The following is a 19951-nucleotide window of genomic DNA, read 5'->3' on the forward strand; positions in this document are numbered from 1 at the left end:
TGCTGTCAAACTGTTTATTTAGCAAACGAACATATCAGTTCTCACAGTGACCGATATCTCCATCATAGTGCACAGGAAAGCCTTCTACACATTTGATTATAATTTTCTTGTTGAGTTCTTCACCATTGTAATGACATTTGGTCGGCCTGGTTTGTGTTTTCAGTTTACAGACAACAATGTTAAAGCGTTGGCGGCTTTTGGTCATGTCTCCATACGGCTCTCCTTTCCTCCCACAGACGGATTTCACCATCTCGTTGTCGGATCGGATGAAAGTGTTCGTCTTCTTGCACTTGTTTTTGTTGATCTTGGCTCGCATCACGTCGTCGCACTTATCGACACTCATCTGTTTATCGACATGCTGGCTTATGAACTTCGCGTATCGACGTTTGATTTCTGCTTTCTGAGAGAGCAGACTGGCAGAGAGCAGCACCAACAGCAAACAGACAAACTAGATCCTCATGATTCCCTGAAGAAGAAAAGGCAAGAGAAACAGAGCACTCAGGGCAATGCTGGCAGCACGGCTCTATGGATGCTGTGTCGGCCCACTATTGTTGGTAGAGACTGAACAATCTGCACAACTACTGGATGGATTGCCATGGAATTTGGTAAAGACCATCATGTCTCCCTCAGGGAGTTTCGGAATAACTATTGTGACCCTTCGACCTTTCATCTAGCGTCATCTTCAGTTCAAAATGTGCCCAATTATTTAGATTTATTACTAAATATCTGCACATGAAATGATATTCTCATCCTCAGCTGTAGTTTTTCCTTTAGGGCTAATTAACAAATGTACACATAACTAAATGACACCATTTTTGTTTATGTTGAACGGTAAAGTTGCACGTGCATAAATACAGCAAACTTAAAAGAGCTATTATAGGATGAGAATATGTTTAAGTACAATGAGGTGCAGTGATGCATTGAAAGCTGCATTGACAAAATACAAAAAAAACAACCACAAGATAAAAGCCCTGCGTGAATAGATACAGACAGATATTAATGAGTAAAAATAGAAACCTTATTCAAGTAGAAAAGGGATGACTTCTTTATTCTTCTTTACTCGTTAGTTCCTTCTGCAAAAAAACAAGCAAAGCATTTGTTAATTTACCATTTACCCGTAAGCTATAAACACAGATTATGAAAAGTGTGCTTACCTGTATCACAGACGCTGCGCAGTGACAGCGAAGCATCTACTGAGGAACCTTCTTTAGAACTCGGTTCCTTGGCGTGAGAACTCCCCTCCCTCACATTGTCAATAATCATAGATGACCACAACCTATGTGGACCACAAGACTCAGCCTGTCTGCAAACCCTAATGCTGCACCCTCGCTACGACACCACAGCCTGCTTCAAGCAAACTCGACTCCCTCCACCTGCAAATTCATCTACTAACGCTCAAGCTACAAGTGCATTTTGAATGTTTCTATTAAAATATCTTCTTGTAGCTATTTTTGAAAATTATTTCGGTTCATTTAAGAATCAAATGACTTGTGCTACATTCTGCACATACAGGATTGCACACTAGTCTCATCTCTCTTGATGCTGCTGCCATCTTTTGGTGGGACACATTTTATAAATCACAAATAAAAGAGGAAATCACCAGGTTAAACTTACCAAATATGTGTTGAGCAGTTCAGATGTCATTTGTCCTGCTAGGAGCAGCTCTCTATTGATGACAAATGTCGGTCCACCACTTTGGTCCAGACTTGGGTCGCAAATTTCCAGGAATATTCAAAAGGTGAAAATTTTCATGGGAATCAATGGAAATGTATATGAAATTCACAGGAATTAATAATGAAAAATAAATATAGGTCATCTGCAGAAATAAGCTAACCCTTTACTGTATCATAAGCATGCTGTAGTCATGCAGCATGCAGTGTCAGCCTGCAGAAGGAATACAAGCTTTTTTTAAAAAGGTACATAGGTTATACCGTCAAGCCTGCATATTTTGCACAGTAAAACGTTGTTGTCAAAATTAAAAGTTAAAGTTTAACTTTCCATTATTTGCAGTGAGGGCAGAATAGGAATGGAGTCACAATAGGATTCTGAGTTTCTGTCCCAGAGGTCTGTTCATTCACGGTTTTTGCATGTTTAAGACCTCTTGGACCCGAGAGCCCCCACCGGCGGAGGAACACGCGTTCATCCAAAAATGCACCCAGTCATAATGCCAAACAAGTGCACTCATCAGTAACGAATATAATGATGTCGCGTACCTGCTCTAACTGCAGCTGAGGAGACTTTGTAGCGCAGGAGCTACAAAGTCTCCTCAGCTGTTTGTACAAACTCCAAACGCAACTCGGACAAAGCTACATATAATACCAAGTATCACAATCCATATAGCGCCCCTTAGGCAGACCCACTCGCCACATTTATGCCAATCATTTTTTTGAAAATGCATTCAATGCTAACACACCTTAGCTCAAAAGATCGCTAGCAACCTGACGACCGCAGCCGTATTCATCACATTCCGCTACGACACAGCCTCGCAGTGTTACTTACAAAAACAAAGCCATCATCACAATCCGCGTTATCGATTCACATCATAAACCAGCTCCTTACTTTGAGATGTTGATGCCCAGATGTTGATGCCCAGAGACTGTCCATATAGTGTGCTGATCTGGGAGAACGCGTGCAGCTGCATCGTTCCTATTCCTATTCCTTTTAGGCTTTTTTGCAATTTGTGCTGTGTGCCATAATGATAATTACACACCTCAACAAATCTCACAAGTGTTCCCTTTATTATAATACCAAAACTATTAAAACAGCCCTTGCAGTTGCAAAACTATGCTCATTTTAGTATGGCTATGCAGAGGCCTAAAAATAGGCCCAGGGTCCTTCACCTGGCTTCTCCTCGGTTCAGTTCTTTAAAACCTTATACACCCGAGGGTCCCCCATTTGGACGCAGAGTACATAAAAACTTAAGAGAGTTTTGTGTTAAAAGTAACTGGCAGAGAACCCACGAAGAACGAATATAGTGATGTTATAGTTCTGCAGAAACCTCAGCGTCCTGGGAACAACATGAACTCGGTCACTTCTACATGAGACAAACACGTCTCCCATCAGCCAAGCAAACAAATAACAAAATATCATAAATCATACTCGATATGACTGGAAAAGACCGGAGAAAACAGCTGCTACACTCCGTTAGCAACGTGCTACCTACGAACATGCAGCGTGAAAAAGCATGGGCGCCTGACGGAGATTACGGACATAATTTCCATTTCTCTCCCCGGTAAACCATCGCAGAGATATTCAGCTTCGAACACAAAAAAGTCACACAGCTTTCATCGAATATTGTACTCACTTTTGGTCGAATCTCAGCGAAAAAATGAAATATCTCCGTACTTCCACTGCTTGGTATGTCCATGTGCTCCGTGTGAATCCGTTCGATTCGTGTCTCTCCGACACTCCTCGGCTTCTTGGGAGGGTTGGAAGCTCAGCAAATTAGATTTCAGATCTGCCATCAGATGGGACGTTTTTGAGCTTTATTGGCTAATAGTGCTGTCAATCATCTAGCTTTCAATTCCAGGCAATTCTATTGGCTCCTACGCTTCGAAGGATGTCTCAATGGTGAAAATCGGAGAAAGGGGGGGCTGAGATACAGCCCTGAACAGAGAGAGTGGGCTGAATCTGAAGCAGTATGTGACCATAAACTAAACAACTAAAAAGGGCTTAGAAAGAGCTTAAAACACTCAAAAAAGGTCCAATCTTCTGTCTTTTGATTCATTGAACATCAGGAGTGATACATAGAAGTGATATAGAGTGTTTTTGAATTTAAAAAATATTTTTTTATTCAAATATTGGATTTAATCAGTTTTTTAATTTTATATGCTCTATATTTTATAAATGTTTCACTGTATCTATGTATAACTGTGTATATAGAGCCTTTGTCAGTTGTTATAAGAGCTGGGAATATTTAAAATCTTGGATTTCCATACTTTCCAAAAAACAATATCCTGAAACTGCTGTTTTTCCAGAGCGAGCTTTTGAATTTTCCAAGTTGTGCTGTGTTCCATCCTTATCTTATGTTAACCTGTAACATGTATACTGATAGTTCCATGATTTTTCTCATCTCAAAAATATATAATTTTTTTTTTTTTTTTTTTTTTTTAATTTAATTATACACTTAATTAGGTATTTCTTATCTTTATTCGAGCTGAGGCCTGCAAATAGGCCTCGTTTATAAAAGGTTAAGGGTGCAATACCATGTTTGACCACACGGGCTGGTGTTTACTGGACGTCACAACCCGGGGGGGGGGGGGTTTCAGGAAACTAAAGGAAAGAATGGAGGCGACATGGCTGCGACAATAGAATAAGAAATGCCTGTTATGTGACAGAAAAAAATATTATTTACAAAAGACAGTGATTTAGTTGGGTGTGCCTTAAGGGAAGCCAAGCTTTATTTCACCAAATGATAGTTGAATACATGTATTTAAATGGTTCATTTTGGAAAAGCTTTTATAGTCACCGAGCTGTAAATATTGCTATAATTATACAGAATTGATCAACCACATTTAGTCAATGCGCTACATGATGCTGACAGCAGATTAAAGGATGAACAACAATTTACAAAAACTCTGTAAAGACAATGGTAGAATAAACAATAATTATTCATATAATTAGTTTTAACCTTTGATTCTTTGGCTCACGTTCACAGAAGCTCATTTCATGTCCAGCAGAGTTTACTTTGCCTCAGGAGGTTTTTGATCAAACTATCTTAGAATCCAGTTAGACAGAATAAGGAATGTTTATGAACCATAATCATACGACCTGAGTTTAGTTTTTTAAAGAAATTAGGGTGATTAACAAAATATTGCTTTTCTTTTCAATGTAAAGGAAAATAAATGGGTTGGAAATGGCTTAAAGTCATTCAAAGAAAAAAAGAACGCAATTTGCTGTCAGTAACAGTGACATATATATATATATATATATATATATATATATATATATATATATATATATATATATATATATATATACGCACACACACGCCAGTCCTGGATATGGGATCAATACTGCTGGAACAAATTCTGTTGTAAATGATGTTGCATAAATAATTAATTTCAGACACAGACATGGACAGTTAGTATAGTTTCAATTGTAGTTTAATTTGAACATTCAACATAAGTATCAATTATCATCACTCACATATTCATGTTTTTTTCAACCTAAGACCTGGAAAATGGAAATGACTGAACGGTTTGCTTCTATTGTCAAAAAGACTCATAACTACGGTATTTGATTCTGTTCACAATGAAGAAGTCAACCTTCAGAAGCAGGAAAGAGAGGATGGATACAGTTAGGAGAAGAATGGGAGAACAGAATGGGGAAAAGTTGGTGACAATGAATGACAATAGAGCAGACATCTTGAGACAGAGACACCGAGACATGAAGGGCAGAGAAAATCAGAGAGGGGGGAAGGAAAGGTATGAAGGAAAGAAGTGAGGCGGAGGATCAGGTAGAAGGAAGAGAAGATGGGAAACTGTGACGTTGACAAAGATAATACTGATACGTCTCAAAGCCAGATCTGTTCAGCTGTAGAAGTGTGACAATACGTTGCACCCGTTGTAAACAAAGCAACGATGTAGAAAGTAAACAATACAGTAGTAGTTACATTAAAGTATTTCGCTATGCTTTTAATCATGTTAGTCATCTATAGGCGGTTAGGAACCGTACTGATGTTTTCTTCTTCAGCTGTGTTGTGGTTAACTCGGTCCAAAAACAGTGACTGCGTCGCCTCGGTGGGCTGAGAGCTGCTAATGTGGAGGTTTGCTGTGATCAGACTGGAGCACTCTGTCTTTTGGTCAACAACTGCAAGCCGACAGTCTCAATATGGACATTTACACGTTATCACAAAGCTGCACCGTAAACTGAAAAGTCTACATTTTTTAAGTGCATGAATGCTCCGTGGATATATGTGTGTTGTTGTGTGTTTTCCTCACGCCAAACAATCAGATCTGCATTTTACAATGTTATCATATAACACACTGAATGCATCACACATTAACACTGTAAGAGGGACAAATAACAACAAAGATGGGTTCTTGTTGATGCTGCAATTTCACAGTAAACATGAGGCTAACATCAACAAATAATTCATACCAAATGTACTGTGGCACGTTTATGGCTTCTCTTTGTTTTTGAACACATCTCATAGAGCCGGCACACACACACACACACACACACACACACACACACACACACACTGATCAGGAGACATGAGTATTTGTTTATCGTTAGCGTCATTTTCTTTGGGAACTAAGAAGAAGAAAAAAAGGCCACCATATCATTTTGATTGTGTTCAACATTCAGTAGCAGTGGTTGACAATATTGCAGCAACATTTTTGGATTTGAAAATAAGCACACCGAGGCACTTGAAGTTGGATAAATCAACAATTCCCGTCAATCATTGTGGACGTAGTCATCCGTTAAGGCAAACACATTTGACTTTGGCGTGAAAGCTTTATTCTAAACGATCTTCCTGTCCAGTCATGACATGTTGAGTCGCCATTTAAAGAGCGACTAGAAGGAGCTGAACATGTTGTTTCTCCCCTCCAGTGGTTTAACGCCTCGCCTTTTCCTGCAGTGATGTAGAAACGTACCCCGGGGTGCGCCGTGACATCACTGTCGGAGGTGGTTACAGGTGCAACAGATTCACACCTCTGACCGCAAACAACTACACCCAGCCGTGATGCACACCTGGAACGATCAACCACAGGAGGCAGTGAAACACTTCTCCTCAGCATCAAGTTACTATCTGGTGGTTTGATTTAAAAATGGCTTCCTGTTTCCTGCTCTGATCCGGGGATTTCCCTTTGTATCTGTTCTCTTTTAAATCTCAGCAGCTAATCGGCACAGACTCAGCACGAGGCTAGATTTTACAGTATGATTTCACTCTTTGTTTATTTGAATGAGAATTCCTCACTTATAATATTTAACTTCTTAAATGAATAGAAAATGTCTTCATGTCAAACCTCAAGTGGCTCCAAGTCTGGTGTGCAACAGCGAACTAAAGAATAACACAACATAGAGCGATGTGTTATACGTCTCTGTGGAAAGAGTCTTTTATGGTTTCTCAAAGAACTCACATGTGAGGATGACGTCCATTATATAGTGAAGCAGGTTAGCTGGGCACCAACAGTTCCCTCTTCCTCTCAAGAGGGAGGCCATCAGACCGACACCTTCTCCTTCTTCTCTCTCAGCGTCCAAAGCCTCCCACACATCAGCGCTCACATTATCATGCAAATACACTTTGAAAATATAGAATTCGTTGGGTTAGGGTATATATTTATATAGATTTATACAAACATATAAATTCATATACTTTTAAGGAATGTTAATCTATTTTGCTGTGTATTTTTCCTCCTTACGAGGTACAAAATAACTTTCCATACTATGTAACACATTATATAATCAACACATTTAAAAAAAAAAAAAAAAAAACACAACTTATCAGTCCTTTTATCATCTTTTAGAAAAAAAAATCCATAATAAAAATAAGTTCTATGTTTTTTTTTCTCACTTATATCTTACAATATATTTTCTCTCTGTCAAAAAACACACACACACGCACACACACACACACACGCACACACACACACACACACACACACACACACACACACACACATGTCCCGTTTTTGTTTTCCGTTTGTGGTTTCTCTCGGCGGCAAACTGAATTTGTAAAAAAAAAAAAAAAAAAATCACATAATGATGATGCTCATCAACGTGGGAAACATCTCAGAGCGACAGCCTGGCAGACGTGGAGAATTCACAAAATGGCAGCGGTGGGTGTTGCGAAAACAAAAACTAACCAAACGGTGACGTTACAACGGACACGTGGAGCAGCCGCACTCCAGAGCGGTTTCCATCTCCTCGGAGTACGAGGTGCCGTCGGTGCAGCGGAAAACCGCCTTCCTCCTCCGGCTCTTGGTGACGCCGCAGCAAACACCCTGGGGTGCCGCCGCCTGGCAGGATCGGGGACAATCCATCCGGGGGATCTTGGTGGTGGACGTGCATGTTTTCATCGGGTGGTGGCGCTTTAGCACCTCCCTCACCATCTCTCCGTGACATGTGAGCTCTGGACATCAACGGAGAAAGGACATAAAACACACACATTACAGACTATGTACTGATATTTGTCAAATCATGGCATGACCTCCATATCTTCTACTATCTTGTCTATTTTACCTGTGTCACAGGTAGGCCCGGCGTACCCCGGCTGACAGTGGCAGACGGGCTCTCCTCCCTCGGACACGCGACACGCCCCGTGTCCGCAGCGCTGCCCCCTGCAGGCTGGAGGCTCCTGCCGTCGTTCGCAGTACTGACCCTGGTAGCCTTCACCGCACTGGCAACTGTAGGACTGACCCTTCGGCACACACAGACCGTGAACACATCTGGAGGTGAGGTGAGGGGAAGGACAGAGGGCAGACAGGTCAGAGGAGGTGCGTCATGTTGGGGCAGATTCCATTAACGTCTTTGTTTGCAGTGTAAACGTGCAACCGTCTCCGCCCGTCTCGGCTCACCTGCTGTTCTGACAGGCGCTCGGTGCCGTCGTCTGGTCGCAAAGGGCCCCGCTGCGTCCCGGAGGACAATCGCACGTTACCCCCGTCTCTCCGCCCTCCCTGCACGCACCCTGAGCGCACACACTGCAGGAATGACACCCCGCGAGAATGCCCTCGGCCTGGTGACGGGGAAAAAGACGGGGAGAAAATACTGTCAAAGTGTTTTCTACTGTCGCTTATCTCGTGAAAATGTAGTCCTTGTTTTTGGCATTTTGAGCATAAAGCAGCAGCATAATCGTCATCAGATTTTGCATCAGACATTTCTGCTGCTCCTTTAAAGCCAGGCTCAGATACGTGTGATTCACCTTGCCCTCGACCCCTTGCAGTCGTGCTCCTCCTGCCGCCCTATAGCTCAGGTCTTGAGGCTCCCCGTTGATTCGGACGTTGTGGATGCATCCGTTAAAAGTCTGAGGGGAATGCTCGGGGCCAGGTCGCAGACCCGAGGCCACCACCTGAGATGGTACTCCTGGGAAACGGAGGAGAAGACAGGAAGGTACAGAAATTGAAAAATGTGTATGAAAATAAGGGAAACACACAGTTCACTCATCTCTGGGTTCATTCTTGATCGACTCTTACAGTAAAATACAATGTTTCCGGTGAGAACACGCCGTTATAGTTCTCACTTTTGCACAACAACATTATGTTTCTTTCTAGTGCTTGAGAAAAAAGGCTGACTGTTCTCAGGGGCTTGTGTTGGCCCCTTTTTTTTTCTCGGAAAAGTTGAACAAAAACAGTTCTCCATCTCTTCACCACATCCCTCGCTGGGACTTAGCATGTGTGTGCGTATTTATATGTTGTGGGTGTATTTGTATGTACCCATGCATGGCAAACATGCGAGCGCAAACCACAAAAAGGCAGTAAAGTAACATCTGCATGTTCAGAAACATGTGTGCTCGAGCGCGTGTATGAATGGGTGTGCGTACCTCCTATGTACAGCTGGGTGTTGTGGTCGACGGAGGGCTGGCGTGCCAGCTTGCCCAGGCTCTTGGGGGCCCCGTTATCCACCACCAGGCTCAGTGAACGGTTCTGAATCAAAAGCTCGACCGCGTGGAAGAGCCCGTCGTTCACCGACTCAACGCTGTAACACACACACACACACACACACAGGGAAAAAAAGGAAGGAGGGATTTTCAGTATGGTTCCTATTATGATAAATTACTGTTCTACACCAGACAGGAGAATTAGGGAGGACAAAACACGAGAGCGCAAACTGGAAATGCCGGACACAAAACAGACTCCAAACATTTTTTTTTTCTTTGTTTTGTTGTGTTTGCAAATTGACCAAACCAAATGAAAAATCCATGTTGAAATGTTATTCTCAGACATAAAACAGACTGAATACATCCTCGCTGCAGTGCTCTTTTAAAAGAGATTAGACTGTGCTCTCGATCTAGGCCAGGGTTTCTTAACATGGGGGTTGTGGCCCAGAACGGGTCCCCGAGCAGCACACAGTCTTGCGTATATATGTGACCGGACTCAACCACTTAAAACATCAATGAGACAGAAAGAGGCTCTCTTACTACAGCGCTGATATTTTTTGGGTGGAGTAAATGTTTCCGCTGAAGAGGAGCCTCACTGTGACCTTTCGCACCATGTCTGACCCTGGGAAAAAAGTGTGTGTGTGTGTGTGTGTGTGTGTGTGTGTGTGATAATGTGTGTCTCTAAGATTCCCCCACTAAGTGGTTTTTCGCTGGAGGGGAGACAGACAGCTATAGAGACAGTGGTTTGGCACAGCCGAAAGAGAGGGAGAGAGAGAGAGAGAGAGAGAGAGAGAGAGAGAGTGAGAGACGGAGAGGGGAAGAGAGGTAGATGGTGGGCTGGTAAAGCGGACTGTGCCTCCGTTCACCCAAGTTATTCCTTCCCTGAACCCGGAGAAAACCAGCAGAACATCAAAAAAAAAGAACAAGTGAAGCCACTCTTTCCGTTGGTGGTCTGCTCCAGACTCCCACAGCTCAACATCAAGACAATACATCTCTTTGTCTGCAGCCATTCATCGGCTAACTAGCTAAGGAGCCTCAAGTGAGCCCCCGACTGACGGCTGTTTACGGAGCGTTCGGATTACAGCGATGTTACATTAACGGCCAATGGTGCAGGGTTGTGAGTTCTGGAGGCGGGCCATGTGGGACGTCCACAGAAAGTGCTGATCACACAAAAAGGAGAAACACAGAGATGCAGGAACATTAGCTGGAGGCAAAGATTAAGGGAGTAGAAGAAGAACAGGGTGGAGATGAAGAAGACACATTGAAAAAGACAATAATAATACATTTCACTGTAGGGTTTACAACATAGGTTATTATTAATTACCGATTAATAACGATCTTTGTCTGATCTTTGTCCTACATCCTGCCATGCCATACGTTTAAAATCAGATTACTTCATGATATGCAACCATTTTTGCAAAAAAAACAACAACAACCCTGTTCTTCTGGACATCGATCTAGTTCAGCATTGAGCCGGCGGTTTCTAAAATAAGAGCTCTTACTTCACTGCAGACCCAACACAGACACAAACATGGTTTCCATTAGAAGCCGTGTAATTTAATCACTCCCCTCCTCTCTGTCCTATCCTCAATTTGTACTTTCTCTCTCGCTCTGCCTTTTCTCTACTTCATGTCCTATCATCCTCTTCTTTCCCTTCTTTCTCCCCTCCCTCATCTTCTTCTTCTTCCTCCCCGGTTTCTCCTGGTGTCACCTCTTCTTCTCTTTCTTCTGCCCTCCCTCCCAACAGTCCTGTCTACTCGCTTTACTTCTCTAAAGCGCCTGCACGCATATTCTAGAAGCACTCCATCCTTTTTTTAAAAATGTATCCAAGAGTCTGGAACGTTAAATCAAACAAGCAGCTCACACCGCTGAGGACGATCTCAAAATGATCCTGTGAGCACCGGTTTGAACCTCACACACTCATTTTGGCACATTCTACACACACTCTCTGAGGGGTGAACCTACAGTGACACCAAAGATCCACCGGGTGGCAGTAGATGACTGATGGTCAAAACTTCCACCTCAGAGTCGTTGGCTATAGACCTGCAGGGTGTGTGTGTGTGTGTGTGTGTGTGTGTGTGTGTGTGTGTGTGTGTGTGTGTGTGTGTGTTTGCAGGCTTCATCAGTGTTTTGACAAGTTGTTTTCCAGAACCTCACTGAGACGTGTTTGTGTGTGATTGTGTTACAAATACACAAATATATGAATGCATATTATCTTAAATTTCAACTGCCTCTCTCTCTTCCTCTCATCGTGTTTCACCCTAACTCACAACTTCCTGTCACTCCAGAATCAAATACACCCCGAATGAGCGCGCGCACACACACACACACACACACACATTCACACACACACACACACACACACACACACACACACACACACACACACACACACACACACACACAAATACACTTCACAGAAAAAGAAAAGAACTTCCTAAAATCCCCAAAACGGGCTTGTTTTTAATATAACTGAATCAAATGCAAACCCAGCAGTAATTACAGGTTTTTGACTGAATCTCAAACTGGAAAAAAAAAAGAAGCAAAACTTAAGAAAACAACCACGCAGATCCACTTACGCTGTTAAATCTAATTAGGCACCACTATCATTTACTTACAGTGTTTCTGAACCACATTTGCGGTGCGTGTGTTTGTTTGTGTGCATTGATATGTCTAGTGTGTGTTTGTCTGTCTGTCTGTGTGTGTGCACATGCATGTGTAGTCTTCAGTGTGTCTGTATGTCTGAGTCAGTTTTCTATCTGTGTGCATGTTTGTGAGTCTGCATGTGTGTGCATGATTCCATGTGTGCATGTATGAGCATGTGTGCGTGTGTGCGTATAGCAGCCAAATCTGATTAAAATGACGTTCAGCAGACAGACATCCCAGTCCCATATTGCCGTGGTAACCTCAATTAGTCATTGCTGAGACGGCAGCTGCTGAACGATGAGCTCCTTCACTGTTTTCCTTCTTCTCCCCCCTGCTTTCATTAAAGCAGGCCCGGCCGGTTCAGATGAAATTTGTACTTTTCAGGAGCGGATTCGTAGGGTTTTGATGCCGACCGCCAGGAAGGAGCGCTGGTTGTTTCAGGCCTATAAGGTTTCAGTATTAGAACGCTTGAATTGCCTCTGAGCGTTTTAAACCTACAATGTTAAAGGATCATCTGTTTGTTGTCACCACAGTTTTTAAGAGCCAGATTCATGTCAGAGATTAGGTCACTTAGGCTCATCTAAATCTGAGCATAAAATCATTTCTATGACCTGTTTCCTACTAAAAACTCTACAAAATGTATGAGTGTGAGAGTCTAAGTATGTATCAATATACATATTGTATCTTATTTATTTTTGGATGCCAAATCATCAGGAGGAACTAGGATCATTTGTTGGTGTGTATGGAGAGTGGCTATACAGTGTGTACTGTAAACTTTGTCTCCTTTGAGGGCCTGTAGGGGTTCCCTCAGATCCCCGAACCCTTTTTAGCACAGGTACCCTCAACAGGTCCTCTGGCTTCCCCCCCTTTTCATACTGCTAAATGGAAGCACTGTGACCCTAAAGTCTGTCTGGTCCAATGCTTTAATTCTTTTTTTTGGCACAACATGTAAAAACACAACACTGGTATTATTATTGTTTAATATTGACTATCCTCTTTTTCTTCTGTCCAACCATCCATCATCATCCCTCCTCACCCTACCTCTGTCCTTTCCCCGTCTCCTTTCCTGTCCACTCATCCATCCACCCTTCACTTCCACTGCCTCCACCCTTCTGTATCGTCCATTTCTCCTTTCATGTAACCATCCCTCCCTCTGTTGCTCGCTGATGAATAACAGTAGATGTGATCTCTCTGACCCGATGGGAGATTAGTGCGTCATTAGCAAAGGGCAACGCATTAATACACAACAAACAAACACACACACACTCTCTCTCCCCTACACACACATGTTCATTTAACACCAGGCATGCATAACCACTCTCATCTGTTGCTAATGAGAGCGGTGAAGGACTTGTACACCTTCTCCTATTGCTCCTTCTGTCACTCTCTCTCTCTCTCTTTTTTCACACGGTCTGGCCACCACTGCTACATTCCAGCTGTTCCCGGCTCTCTGGTTTCTACACGAGATAACCGACCCAAGGATCGCTCAGAAACATCCCAGGGACTGCCGTCGATACCTGGCCCCCAGTGGTCCAACCGCAGTGACTGTGTACGAACAGAGCCGTGTTCGGGATCTGCCGGAGTTGCTGTGCTCAAGATCGTGTCGGTGAAATAGCTGTATGCCGTGCTGGACAGCGTCAGCTGAACGGTGGCGGGACGTCCCGCTGCGTCTGCCCTGGCCAATGCGGTTTGAGTCAGTTTACGATGTATTTCCAAATTAGGGCAGATAAGATAAGGCCGTTTGCAATGCTCAGACGAATGCAATCCAAAGATGGCACGGACAAAAGAATACGCAGACGCTTGCGGTATAAGGAGCGCCAGGCCTGGAGCCGGGCCTCGTCTCCTTCCAGATCGCTAATGCTAAACATAACACAGAGACGGTGTTTACTTAGTGCTTAGCATTGTGCTCAGACATGATTCGGTTCTATGGATCACGGTTTCTTTCTCTCGCTTCCAATCTTCACTTTTCTTTGCCTCCACTCTCATGTTTCCCGTCACGCTCTCAAGTCTCCATTGGCGTCTTCCAGTTTAAGGCTTTCTTTATCGCTCTGTTCAATCTTTCCTTTCTGCTACTGTACGATCTCTTCTCTTCGTCCCTTTCCGTCTTCACCTGTCTCTCTGTTGCACTTTCTTTCTCCGCTTCTGTCAGTTTTTCTTGCGCTCTGCCTGCCCGCCTGTCTCCCTCTCAGGCGTGGCCCGTGTCAAGTTAACACCACCAGACAAGGATAATTCCCTGACTCACTCTGTGGTTTACTTTTCCCCTCTGCTCTTCCCTCTCTTTCACTCCATCCCTCTTGTCATCCCTCACTCCTCTTTCATCCATCCTCCAATTCAACCGTGTCTCATGGTCTTTTTTTTATTCCGTCCGTTTTATCCCTCCCTCTTCCTCCTCTGGCGGGCAACTTATTCCGCCCAGTTATCTCTTTGTCCTGTTGTCTGCTATTTTCGCGCCTGCCTTCCGCCCAGCATCAGTCTATCCATCTGGCTATCTCTCTATCTACGCCTGCCTCTCAGCGGATCAATCTGTCTTTCTATGCATCCAGACGTCCCTCCGACTGTCCTCTCCTCTCTCCTACTCGACCTTTTCAACCCACTCTCCGCCCCTCCCCATCTGTGCCAGGTAATTAGATTAACCCCATCATTTCATTCGTTCATTCCTTCCTCTCTAAGAATCCTCCTCCTCATGTCCTCCTCTTGTCCTCCTCTTGCCTTTCCACAATGCGTCACGTAATGTGAACATATTCCGGTTAACGTCATATTTGGGATAAGTCATAGGTGGTTTCTACTCATATTCCCACCCAGATTACAAAACCGCCATTCGTGGGAAGAAACAGAAACGGAAAGTGGACAAACGATCTCTACGGAGTGAAAGGTTGTTGTTGTGGTCAACGAGAATGTCTTGCTACCCAGACGACCTCTTGGCGTATATCCGCTGAAGGTCTCTCCCAGCTCCAGGTAGCTGACCCTGTGCTCACCTACAGGATTCCCCACAGCATCACATGATTAGCTGTGAATGCTGACGCCATGTTCCTCCTGTCCAACTACATCACAAATGATACTTTTTTCGCCTCCTCATGGTACCTACTGACTGCAGAGTCGACGCAGACCGTCCGCTCGCAGCCCAAAATGTATGCCGGAGCAGACCGTGTATGCGTGGAGCGCGCGTGTCGACAAAACGTGAACCGAACCCAGAATAAACAGAACCACCGTTTCGGAGTATGACGGGCCGTTAACGGTTTAACACCTTGAGTTCAACTGTTACCACCGTGCAAAGACGACGCTCCTCCCATCAGCACTTCTCCGCTGAATGTTATAAGAGAAGGAAAGCCTGACTCAACTCACATGTCCAGAGGAAATCAATGCAGCATGCCAGTGAGTCTAATTATGACAAACAAGTGAAATGTTGCAGAATAAGACAAAGTCAAGGAGACTAAACAAATCCTGAAACTACGCACACAGAAAGGGTTTAAATGAATCATGATTGAAATGCCTGATTCACTAACAATCTTTGCCCTTGAAGTAGTGAATTGTGGCTTTAATTTTCCTCTCCTGCAGCTACCATTTATAAGATGACATCCTAATCCTAAAGTCACATTTGTTATGAACCTGGTTGCATATTGTCGTCAGAGGCGGCGAGGCTACCAGCGTCTCCTCCTCCTGTGACCTCCTCTCTATCCGCAGAGACTAAAAGAACAGAGCAAGAGCCAGAACCACAAAGCCAGATGTCAAATGCTTAAAAAAAAAAATCAAAATGCAAAGAAAGAAGAATGGTGAGTAAATTAGAAAGCAATAAACCCTCATTTCTCCTCCTTCCTCTCTCCGTCTTCGTCTCTCTCTCCTTTAATTCATCCAATTACACCAGCATCTCTCTCTCTCTCTCTCTCTCTCTCTCTCTCTCTCTCTCTCTCTCTCTCTCTCTCTCTCTCTGCGATCACTCAAACGTGGTACAGAAAAGCATTTTCAATATTTATCTAATACTGTAAAAATGTGTTTTCATACTTTGGTATGATTACCATAAAGAATGAGACCTTGGTCAAGATGATTGGTAGCCTCTGTCTCACACCAGTGGTATTGTTGGGTCTTTTTCAAGTTTTTCTTTTATGTTCCGTTCCACGCCGGACTAAACGCTGAACGTTTTGTTTCCTTTCCTTTAACACCTTTCATTATCTGCCACGGCGAGAAACTCTAGAAACATCAGCTCTGTTTGGATTGGCAGAGCGGTGCCCACTCCCTGCCCGGTGCAATAAAACTCCTCTTTGACATTAAGCGTTACGGTAATACGCTATATGATGCTATAGGATCTCTTCTAACACCCTTTACGTGACACGTCATCTCGCCAGTAGTCCTGAAATGATAATGAAATGTTGCTGCTGATGTAGCATGTGTTGCACGTTAGCAGAGTGTTTTGTATGTTTTGCGTCCCTCCAGACAATACATGGGATTGAAGCTTGTATCATGCATCCCTCTCACATCTCTCTCCCTCGTTCCTCCTGACACAGACAGTATAGACAGAGACGCAGACAGAATCAATAAGAGTCAATCAGCACCAGACAAAGATGGACACCGACCTCTTCTCTCTCTCTCTCTCTCTCTCTCTCTCTCTCTCTCTCTCTCTCTCTCTCTCTCTCGCTCTCTCTCTCTCTCTCTCTACTCTAATGTAAAGTCGGGCCTTCTCTTCCATCTTTCTTTTTCTCTTTCCTTTATCTTTGTCAGACCCTCCCTCCTCCTTTTGACCTCCTTCAATCCGCTCCTCTAAAATGGCGAGGACGGAGAGTCACAAGCTGAAAACACACATTCACCCTGCATAGTGTGTACAGTATGCTGTGAATGTGTGTTACTATCTAAAGCTCAGCCAACTCTTTTATTACAGCCACATTTCAACAGAACACAGTTTGCAGTGGTGAGACTGTGATAATAACATTATGCATAATTACATTTTATGCTGTGGCAAAAGGCTGCTGATTGCATTTTTGTTGTTGTCTTGAATTATTACAAACAGCTGAGAGAAGCACATGGCCCCTCAGGCTCATATCTATAATCATACAAATGGCTTATGATTCAGTACAACGTGTGTTCCTCAAAACGTCTTGTTTTAAGAAGATACAATGACTTTGATATTTGAAAACTGAATTTCTGAACTTCACTATTTTCCCATGGAAGGGAGCATAGAGAGGAATAAAACCTTTTCTTTTCCTTTCACTTGATCCGGTCCGTCTAGTCGCTCAGAGCAGTCTCCTTCTGAAATCTCATCCACACTTTTTGAAAATCAGCTAAATATTCAGGCATCAGAAATATTTTTGGATAACCCGAGGTTACCGAAGATAACACCGGCACTCCTTTGTCCCATGACGCAACGACAAACAGACCGGATCAAGTGAAAAGTACGTTTTGTTTCTCTGCATGGTCATTTCCATAATGTCTAACAATCTGAGCCTGTCGGTGACAAAAACAAACACTTTTAGTCGACGCACATCTGCTCCGAGCGATTACACTGCAGCCGTCTGCAGCGTTTTTGTGTCACTCAGACACAACAACATGGCAGAATATTGGGTCATCTTTTGCACATGTTGTATTGTCTCTGCATTCAAGGTTTATTTTGGTCTTTTGTGTATGTATGTATTGCCACAGGCTGTAATACATCTGCATATGTTTCATAAAAACCGTAAATGGCTTCTGCTACAAGAAACTGTTGAAAACATTATCGTGGTCTTTTCCTGGATTAGCGTCACTGTTTCCTTAGCTTACCTCCGTAGCGCTCCTCATGTGAGACTGTGAATGTAGTTTATCGTATAATATCCAAGGTGCTGCGCAGACTGAATGAGCTTTTGTTTCCACTGTTTGAAGTTCTACCTGGAGGCTTTCACTCAGGGACATGAATGTCTGGAAGGGATCTTTCTGAGTTCATGTTTGTTTCCAGAGGGAAGTGCTCATAGACGTATCTGCTACCGTGAGTGTGTGTGTGTGTGTGTGTGTGTGTGTGTGAGAAAGAATATACTGGTGGATTTGTGCGCTCATGGCCAGATCAGCACCTATTGAAAAGTCCTTAAAGTACTGTAAATAAAAACCTCAGATCCTTGAAACCTTTAGTTGTAGGTGTGTAGGTGTGTGTGTAGGTGTGTGTGTGTGTTGGTGTGTGTATGTGTGTGTGTGGACTTTTTGTATTCATAGTCCCCTCGCACTACCTTGAACCTCTGTAACACTTGAATCTAGTAAAGGTTATAAAGTACAGTGGATACAAAAAGGTGATGTGTGTGAGTGAATGAATGTGAATCATCAACCCATGTTGTGTTTGAATTCTGCAGTGTTTCCTACACACTTTCCTCTGTGAATGTGTGAATGTGTGTATGTGTGTGTATGTGCTTTTTGATTTCCTCAGTGCATTTCACCTACCTTGAACCCAAGTATCTGAATCCATTGCAAAACATATCTTTTTGGTTTAGTTAAAAAAGCGTAACTAAAGCACAAGAAATCAATGGACGTGTGTTATTGAGAGTGTAGTAATAAGAGTGTGTATGAAATTGAGTTAACAATAACGTGTGGGATTTTAAAACCATGTTCAAACTTCACCTTCCACATTATATACTACATGTATACGAGTACGGCAAATCATTCTTCAATGTAGACGATGAGAAAGTGAGGGAGTGCTTTTCTCTGTGTGTGTGTGTGTGTGAGGCCTACCTGTAGACGGTGGTGGGTGGGTAGTTGGCGATGTCGTAGATGAGTCGTATGTGTCCCTGGTACAGCTCCAGGGCCAGAGGGTCGTGGTCCTCCTTGTACAACAGAATACCGTTGTCTTTATCTGTAGCCACCTGGAGACACAGAGAGGTCGGGTCAGAAATAAAGACCATGCGCTGAATGTCAGGTGTTTTCAAAGCCTCCCCTCAAACAAAGCTTGGGGAACATGACATACTTAGTTTCACTCAAGTACTGGATGCCTATGGGATCGTGGTTACCTTATTTGATCCCATAGACACTCATCAATTCAGCCAGGATGGCCAAATATTGCTGTATTCTATGTGTTTTAAAAAAAGAAATAATGTAACAACTATTCTAACTATTGTAACTTTTGGACCCGCTTTGAAAACATCTGCTCTATATCACTCATCGAGGACACTGCAGACATAACTGTGACAACACAGCTGACAAGAATCATCTACTATTGGTTGTGAGATTAGATGAATACATTTAGGATTGGCGATGTACAGAGTCTGTTTTATTTGAATTGGAAGAATTATGGTTTCCACTACAGATTCCCACTTTTTTAAGAGGAAACCCAACCCGAATCCACAACTAGTTAATAAAAGCAAAAGCCAGGTTGAGCCTCACGCGCATCGCATCGCATTACAGCCTGAGCTGAGCAGAGCTTTTGTTCATGCATTGCATCATCCAAGTAAACTAATTCATATAAATTCAGCTATTAAGGACATAATTGCACATAAATGCGCTAATTAAGAGTAATTATGTTATGTTCTCAGCTGCTGCAAACCATTCCGCTTCGTCACCTTCCTTCTCACTTTGCAGGTATACTTTTTCACATTAAAGTTTGTTTTTTTGCCTTTAGAACATGTTCAGCTTGCTTTGAAAAGCTTGGAAATGTGGTGCAATGTTTCGGGTACTACTGTGTTCCACTTCACTGGTGTAAAATCTACACAGCTTCTCAGACCCGGCAAAGCTCAAACGAGTTTTTATAGTAGATGAACGATAAACGTTGAACTCGAGGTGGTACGTTACACCGTCAAACCGCTAAAGAACTGCGTGAAA

General features: G+C 43.2%; 1 protein-coding gene and 1 long non-coding RNA gene across 2 annotated transcripts in view; both read right to left on the bottom strand.

Annotated features, from left to right (window-relative positions):
* Nucleotides 1–1217, bottom strand: LOC137876030 (uncharacterized). Its single transcript, XR_011103411.1, has 3 exons — nt 1155–1217; nt 1018–1073; nt 1–466 (listed from the first exon to the last, which is right to left on the bottom strand). It is a non-coding gene; the product is annotated as an uncharacterized lncRNA (long non-coding RNA).
* A 3870-nt stretch (nt 1218–5087) lies between these two features.
* The window catches only part of LOC137875967 (slit homolog 3 protein-like), a 17904-nt gene continuing 3040 nt past the window's right edge, over nt 5088–19951 (bottom strand). Inside the window, exons 2-7 of the mRNA XM_068715482.1 lie at nt 18869–18999; nt 9488–9642; nt 8870–9030; nt 8526–8683; nt 8191–8396; nt 5088–8080 (exon numbers count right to left, since the gene is read on the bottom strand). Coding sequence (XP_068571583.1) covers nt 7827–8080; nt 8191–8396; nt 8526–8683; nt 8870–9030; nt 9488–9642; nt 18869–18999 — 1065 coding nt within the window. The 3' untranslated portion in view covers nt 5088–7826. The remainder of the gene's footprint in view (nt 8081–8190; nt 8397–8525; nt 8684–8869; nt 9031–9487; nt 9643–18868; nt 19000–19951) is intronic.

Source organism: Cebidichthys violaceus, unplaced genomic scaffold (assembly GCF_023349555.1).
Source record: "Cebidichthys violaceus isolate CVI_PGR_0920_01 unplaced genomic scaffold, fCebVio1.0.p SCAF_2, whole genome shotgun sequence".
In the NCBI taxonomy this organism is placed as follows: Eukaryota; Metazoa; Chordata; class Actinopteri; order Perciformes; family Stichaeidae; genus Cebidichthys; species Cebidichthys violaceus.